Raw genomic sequence first — 8,749 nt, 5'->3', positions numbered from 1 at the left:
TTTTTTTGTTAATTATCTAAAGAAAGTCGAAAATCGGCAATTCAACCATAGGCTAATTCAACCCAACATTTGAAAATGTTCCACCACTTACATTTTGATGATTTTTCCTCTCATCAATAGCATATTACGTACTGTTTAATAGGATAAAAATTGGTTTGCATCCAACGCCCATAAAAGGGTGTATTCTCTAAAAAACACAGTTTTTGTGTCTAAAATGTTATCATCGAAAATGGCATTTTTGAGATTGTTTCTTCCATAAAACAGCCAAATGGCGCGATGGAAACATGATTTTTTGTCACAATCATGCCATGAATGTATTCTTTACGGTGACCATCATTTGATTAGATTTTCATTAATATTTTACATAACATGCACATTTTATCAACACTTAGACAGCTTCTGAAAGGTACAACTTTGAGGAGCCATACAAAACAAATCAAGTGACCTAAATCTTTATACTTTATAGATTTGTGACCACAACGGCATGGGCAATGCACCCCCAACAGGAAATTTGAATCAGAGAAGGGGCCGTTTTGGAAACCGGCCCTTTAGTATCAATTGTTTACTATATTTCTTTTCTGTATCACTTTCATTAATTCATAAAAGAACAAATAGATTTTTTCCCGTTCAAACTTTTTTCTTTCAAATGTTAAAACACATTTTTTTGGAAAAATTGTTCTAGTTTCGAGATTATGATCAAACGTCATCTGCTTCGCAAACATTCAAGAAAATAATATTTACAATGTATTGATATTGGTTTTGGTAACTCGTTTATTTTTAAACTGTCTTTAATTAATAAATATCAAGATTTTGTGAAATGAAAAATTGCTTTTTTTGACGTAACCGGAAGCGCACTTGATACGAGAACGTGACCCGGAAATACCTCACAACATAATCAGGACAGTAATAAAAAAACAGACGTTTATCGAACATTAACAGATTAATACCGTATGTATTGAGACACTGATGTGCTAAAATACAACACAAGGTAACACTCGTTTAATCCATTGCTATCACATCAAGTACTAACTGACATTTATGCGAACATATCAGCATTAAATGTTTGTGATCGCGCAGACCTACTTTCGTTTTACAGTTTACATACATTCGTACATGTCGCCATCAACAGTATACCTTAACTTGTGTTTACATCGTGCCGAAGATTATACATAGGCGCATTGTCGAGAAAAAAATCGTGATTAAAAGCTTGTGTGTTTTTTTATCTTCAAACTATCAGATAAAAGCATAGTGGCATGTGACATCAAGATACAAGAATCTTTATTTTACGTTGAATATACGTCATAGTTAACATAAACTCGCAGGAGATTGTATTTCGACAAAAAAATATACATATATATAAATGGTAAAACATTGTAACAAATTTTATCATAAGATACCTACGTTGGAAGGATTATTAAGATAAAGAGGCTTAATAATCATGCTGTACAAAATTTGACACTCAAACAACTTACTAAGTAAAACTTAAAAAACAGTCTAGAGGGCAGGTGATTGGGACAGCCCCTACCTAACAGCCCTCGGGATACCGCTGTACAAATTTTTTTGAAACATAGCGATTATTTGTAACCTCGAGCACGGGTTTTGTAGACGTTAATATTGGGAGACATTTTAATATTGTATTGTCTCGGTATGGCTACGAATGCGTTCCCAGTCAGGTTATAGAGCATCAAATGTATTAAATTCAAATATAGCATCACTTCACAACAATCATTGATTCATTTGGGTACAATGCTATTAAAATAACTTTCATACAGTGCATGCAAGCTGAAATTAACAAATCATTTTTTTTTAAATTACAAGTCATCATTTCCATGAAATTATCCAAATAAATAAGATCTTTGTGTCAAAATAAACTTCATGTTTGATTTAGTATTGTTTAATGTAAGTCCTATCAACAGCTATACATGGTTATTTAAGGACGGCCTCCCCTATTTGCGAGATGCATGTGTGTGGTAAGTTTGTGCATGATTAATTTGTGTGTTTGTAGTCTGTGGTATGTTCATGTTTGTCTCCTTGTGATAGCGCAGGACTGATGTTGACTTTAAAGTGTAATTTCACTGGAGCATACTGCTAAAGTAACATCTGATTTTACAATCGAACCTCGTTATCTCACCATCTTCAATAGCCAGGGGTTTATAATTTGAATTTGTTCCATTCAATCTTGATGATTACACTCAGGCTTTATCAAGTGCTACCTCGGAGAAAGTGCCTGCTTTGGTGCTTTGGTGGTGAAAGGTTAAGGTCATTGCTACTTTAGAAAGTATTTGCTGAGGAAACAACTTGTAGCTTTTGAGGCATCGATATCAAAGTTCAAGGTTAATGTTACTATAAATAGAAAAAAACATTTCATGCACAATATTTGGAGCTCTTTTGGGCCTTATGCACTCAGACTTTATCCAGTGTAATAAAATGTTTGTTTAAGCTTTTGGATAGCTTTTCAGCCTTTGATATCAAAGGTCAAGGTCACTTACTATAAATAGAACATCAGTTTGTGCACTGTATTTCGAATTATGTTGGACTGATTACACTCAGATTTTATCGAGTCCTTCCTGGAAGAACGTGCATGATGAACCGGTTATTGCCATTACCCTTAATGCTGAACGTTGAGCAGGGAATAACAACTACCACCATTTTTAAGGACTTTGGTGTGTCTCAGTCTGGGGACAGAATCCATTGCCTTCCTCACATGGGCGAACGTTTAGCGTTAAAGCTAAAAGGTAGTTTGAAGTAGACAGAAATATAGAGATCCCAATTATTGGTGTATATATTTTATACAACATTCACATGGGTTAATACTCGTAAATTCCCGGTAACGTCTTTTCCTTTTCAACAGTACATTACGTATAACACATTATTTTTTAATCATTCTCCTTTTTTCGCACATTATAAGTAGAATATGAGACAGTAATTCAGACTAACAATTATTTTCGTGCTCTAGCTTTCACCAAAACTTGGTTTAACGAATAAAAAAAACAGCGTTATAGAACTACCAGTTTTTCAAAAGCGTCGTTATTGTAGACCAGATAGAACAGGCAGCGAGTAGCAGTATAAATATGAAAAGACATATTGGCTGAAAGTACTACGAGATATTGAAGTAAGCTACATAGAATGCGTCGGTATTTAGATTTCACAAAATGGACAAAAAATTCATATTTTGAAGATTTTATAGACCTAAAATCTCTAACATAAATAATAGAAACATAATTAAACATTCCAATGATTAAGCATATAATACCGGTATTAATGATATAAGGAGGCAGGACCCAAATCGGATCACTCTTTGCAAAAATACTTAAAAAATCATTAATTGTGTCAACAGTTAAGTAATTACAATATGTTTTCCTTATGATACATAGTTATGCATCATTTTTGATTAATAGATGATTATCTTTTACGTTAAAATAGCATCAAAGGCGTATTTCAAACACAATGTCTATTGTTGTGTTAACATCATTAAAAATGTATTTTGTTTCGGACTGTTGGAATAAATTCAGAATATAGAAATACTTTTTCCATATCATGTTTTAAAGATCATCACAAAATGTTAAAATGCTGACAGAAAATGTGGACTTGAAGCGAAAATATGGCAAAATTCAAGCCGTGATCCGTTTTGCAAATAAAAATTGAAACGTTAATTGGTGACGTCAGAGGGTTCTATAAATATCTCACGTGAGCCATGGATGTTTATTCTGATGGTAAGAACACCAATCGATACTCTTCTTTTGATACAACCATTAACTTATATAACTCAGTCTCTGAATTGTCAATAAATTAAAAAAATGATCTTACATGTGACTGGATATTATTCCCAGGCTTCTGTTGACGACACACGCTCCCACGTTAACCAATTCCGGTTTGTAATAAGACAATATCTTCATAAAGGTTAAGGATGCGAGGACGAAAATGAATAATCTTTGCCTATATACTCCGTTTTTAACTTAACTATACACTCTGAGGCATATTTTCAGACTCTTGCAAAATAACTGATGTTCTTCCTGTACGTAATAACCGACGTGAAAAAATGTCGCCCTTTTCTCTTAAGGGAACTTCATGGGAAAAGCAATTTTTAGTGTCTGTTTCGAGAAAGTGCCCATATATAGATCAAATGCATTATTAATAATATAATTTAGGTGTTTGACCAACGATTTATAGGTGTGTTTTTTTACATCAGCTACATAATGAAGAGTTGCAAAATGGTCAAAAGATAGCGCGAGGATTACGTTATGGAAGCATTTTTGCAGGTGTGAAGTATTCGAAGTATAACTGCCGCAACAAGAACGGTGTATGTATTCTGTCGGATAGCCGGTACCAATATAAATAAAGCTGAGGTCGAATTGACTGAAATGCTGTTTATGTTATGAATAAGTATTTCACAACATCAGCATAGCTTGTATGTTTGTCTAAGTTGGAACACAGATGAACTTAATTGTTAAATATGTAAATGGACATGTATCGGATAGAAAGGAAGGAATGAGAGACTGGTAAGTTTGATTTTGCGATGGGGACCTCCAAGTGATAATTGTTGTCATGTTATACAATACCTTCACGACGTATACATGTAACAAATATTATGATTTATAATATAACTGGGTCCAATAAAATGGTATAATTTAATCATAGTGCGGGAAGAAGTTGCCCGACTTCACCTCCCTCTCCTGGGGCCCCATTCGAACTTGGCATCTCAGTCGGAAAATCTGTGTTTGATGGCAAGTTTCAAAACCGACACGTGACGTTATCGGCGCTATTTTAAACTTGGCTTTCCCGTAATATCAAGTGGTCAAAGTGGACATTTGGAACGAACTATGAATATGGGGATAACATAACGTCATCTTATCGAAAAAATCTTAATCTCTTATTGTCATAATATTTCATTTTGCAGAAGACAGTTCCAACGATTTATTGTTTTGTACTAATGACAATAGTACTTTACTCATTTGCCTTACTAATGAAGCGTTTATTTACTACTATTTGGTGAAATTTCCGTAGCGTATGATCAAATTTAAAGAAAACAATTATAGGTACTGAAAATTTTAACAAATCACCTAGAAAATGTGCAAGCAATTCTAATTTAACTACATTAAGGTACCATGTAGTCTTAACTACCCATTCATCCGAGAAAAACCTAATACCCCCAGCCCCCTATTTCATTCTCAAAAGTTTCTTCTGTACTTATTAAGGCTATCACTATAAAGGTATAAGTACGTTAGTACTTCTTTCCCAATCATCACCAATCAAATGTCATTTGTAATTGTACATGATAATTGACATGAATAAAATATGGATTTAGTTTTTGTCAAGCTATTTTTGAAATAAGCCCACTCAGACATACGGATAAGCAAACACTAATGTATATGATACATTGTGTTTCTACTCGGAGGTGTAACACAGAAAACACAAATAACGAAGGTAGATAACTTTTGACTCTTGCCCTCTTCGTGACATGCTCTGCTTTCAGAATGGTCTTTGATCTTTACGTTTTGAAATAGGAAGGGATATAACTATTACTTAATAATGCATTTGCTAATATAATTAACACACTTTTTTAAAGTGAACACTGTGCATTCTTTTTGTGTTTAATTATTTGTTTCAGATTTCAAGGAACGTAGTGGTGACTATAGTTATAGCGTCATTTATTATTCCAGTATCGCAGGTAGCGCCATTCATTAGTTCAGCATCGCAGGTAAGGTGGCGTTGCATGATGTTCTTCTTTTTCATTTGCTGTCGCTTCAGTTCTTGATGTAGTTGTTTTGAACAGACTTTTAGCACTACTCCTAAACAACTCGCTATTGGGTGTATATTTTGTTAACTTTTTCATTATAATATTCAATGCATCGACGATTACAGTTGTTCTTTTTAATGTGATTGTTAAATTGTTTTACTTGATAAGCATAACCCTTTATCTTTTTCGGGATATTTATTTCTTGTACTCAGGCACCCTACGTCATACCCCATGCTCGTTTTTTCTGTCTCGTCTGATCTGTCTGGTACCTTTACGTGACATGTTGCGGAATATTTACACTGTGATGTAGTCATCCGCGCGTTAACGACTCTAATTGACAATCTACATTATAAATCTCTGTTTATTCGTTATATGTATAGTTTTGATGTTGTTAGATATCTGATGTTGTAGATGATATATAATCTACACTGTGTTATACGTTGTTCTCCTTGTAAGATAGCATTCAAATGTAGATTTAGTCGTGTAGAGGCCATTTTTAATGAGACCCCAGACGGTATACGTGTAGTCTTTGGCAAAATTGAACTGTTGTTTTTTTAACTAAAAGGTCCGACAAAAATCAATTTTCTGCAAGTGAGCGAGATCAGGTTATCTCAGACTCGGGCCAAGATTCTGTAGCATAATTCCAACAGAGGCGTAAGTCGAGGGTGGGATTATGTTACAGAATATTAGCCCACGACTGAGATAACCCGATCTCGCTCACTTACAGGTTAAAAAAATGTTTATCTAATTTATTGAAAAATGATTTCTCACCAACGTTTGAAATATACAACTATTCGTAATAAAAGTTATTCTACAAAAAACAGATCTTCGAAATCAATTGTATTAGTTATTTAGCTCTACATGAGTATTTGAAATTGAAACAAGCTGATTCGTATCTAATTATTTAAATATAAAATAATACATAAACAGACCAAACATGAACTTTCGGTTTTGATTTCAGTCCTTAACAATTGAATGAAAATGAAGTCTTAACAAAAAAGGAAAAACAATTACTTTTGTTCTTTTTTTTTCTATGTAGGCCACGTGCACAGAACTTCGCCCTTACATCACAAAAGGGAACCTTACCTGTTTTGAATGTCCACCAGGGTTTTACCTCTCTGGAGATTGCACCAGTAATAACACCATCGCAGTCTGCGAGGTGTGTCCACAAGGTTACTACTCCAGTGTCCCAGGTGTCCATACCAGTTGTGCAATATGTTCATCATTCTGTGAGTCAGATAATCTTGAAGTGGTGTCTAACTGCTCGTCAACAACCAATTTGACATGTGACTGTCCACCAGGAAAGGTACTGAAGGATCCACACGACAAACAACATGCTATATGTGAGGATCCACCAACTCCGAAAACCACACAGAATTGTAAGTTACTCACTAACGTGTTCTTTAATGTTTACTGTTCCTTAATATCATATCCTTTACACCAGTGTCCCCGGTCAATATATCAGTTGTATACGATGTTTACAACACTTAGAGTCAGATAATCCTATAGAGGTGTCTGAATGATCGTCAACAAACAACTTGACATGTGACTGTCTACCAGGAAAGGTACTGAAGGATCCACACGACAAACAACATGTTATATGTGAAGATCCTGGGTTCAAAAAGGTTGACATTCCCTCATAATAGATCTACAAAGTCAGGTCAGATCTTCTAAACATATAGAGGGATTTCTAATGGTTCATCTTAGAAGTCATGTTCTAACCGTGAAAATTGTTCTTCACAAGAGCGTATCTATTAAGTTTGTTAATTACTATTCACAGTGATATCAAGTGGGCTATATATTCCGACCGAGTATACCTATCATCTTTAACCGGTTAATCAGATCCATCATTATTTTACTTGCCTATCCAATGGACCAGCTTTTTTTTTCTTACACAGAACGGTATCTATCGTCATCTTATTCTTTGAACGACTCTTCTAAATATCAATGTATTGACTGTTTCTAATGTGCAACGTTTGAACAAGGGAGTTTACAATTAGTTGTAAAATAAAGGTAAGTCGGTTTAGAGGGTTACTTTGGCATTTACTTATAGCTCAGAGATATGGGTCCAGTAGCCGAGTAGAAAGTGATTAAGTCAAAGGTTTAAAGCTTCCTTGGTGAGGTATCTTTCATGCATCAGAAGAGTTAGATATAAATAGGTTTGTGGTCATTTTTAGGGACTGGTGTATTAATAGGTCATTACTGGGGTAAAAGGGAATTCGAAGGGCCTGCACATCTAATGAGTGGTCAGTTGCTGGTATTTATAGATTTCCTAGTTATACATCAGGATGTATTATTAGACACGATCCCTGTATTTAGTACTAGGTGACTTCCATACTTTGTATTTAGAAGCAACTCTATCTTTAGTTTATCTGGTTTCTTGTTATATTTAGTAAATGATGTCATTACCTAGGTTTAGTATGGCTTTGAGAATATTAAATATATGATGTCATCGGCTGACTTAAGTATGGCTTGAGTACATTTAGTATATGATGTCATCGGCTAAGTTTAGTATGGCTTTGAGTATATTTAGTGTATGATGCCATCGGCTGACTTTAGTATGACTTGAGTATATTTAGTATATGATGTCATCGGCTAGGGTTAGTATGGCTTTGAGTATATTTAGTGTATGATGTCATCGGCTAGGGTTAGAATGGCTTTGAGTATATTTAGTATATGATGTCATAAGCTAACTTTAGTATAGCTTTGAGTATATTAAGTATGTGATGTCAGTATCTTAAATTAGTTATACCTATATAAAGGGTTGTTAGGGAGTTCAACAGGAAGTTTTGGGGGAGATTGAGAGCTACGAGGAGTCTTGAGAGAATTCTACGGAGAGGATTAATGATGACTCGGTAGTATTCTGTAGACGTGTGAGGAGTCTAGTAGAGTGGTTTGTAGTGTGAAGAGTAGTTAGTTGAATTAGTCGAAGTAGTGACAATTTTAGGTTACTATATTCACTTGAACTTGTGGCAAGTACTTTGATTTGATTCCTGTTAATAAAACTTTAGC

The 8,749-nt window shown here is 34.5% G+C and overlaps 1 protein-coding gene across 1 annotated transcript in view; it reads left to right on the top strand.

Moving 5' to 3' along the window:
* LOC110463008 (tumor necrosis factor receptor superfamily member 11B-like) overlaps window positions 1–8,749 on the top strand; it is a gene marked incomplete at its 3' end in the record, with an annotated part of 60,515 nt that overhangs the window by 2,539 nt on the left and 49,227 nt on the right. The window contains exons 2-3 of the mRNA XM_021517320.1: window positions 5,609–5,698; window positions 6,777–7,116. Of these exons, the coding sequence (XP_021372995.1) occupies window positions 5,609–5,698; window positions 6,777–7,116 (430 nt within the window). The remainder of the gene's footprint in view (window positions 1–5,608; window positions 5,699–6,776; window positions 7,117–8,749) is intronic.

Source organism: Mizuhopecten yessoensis, unplaced genomic scaffold (genome assembly GCF_002113885.1).
Source record: "Mizuhopecten yessoensis strain PY_sf001 unplaced genomic scaffold, ASM211388v2 scaffold10851, whole genome shotgun sequence".
In the NCBI taxonomy this organism is placed as follows: domain Eukaryota; kingdom Metazoa; phylum Mollusca; class Bivalvia; order Pectinida; family Pectinidae; genus Mizuhopecten; species Mizuhopecten yessoensis.
The sequence above is the reverse complement of the archived record's forward strand: the minus strand, read 5'-3'. Positions and strand labels throughout refer to the sequence as shown.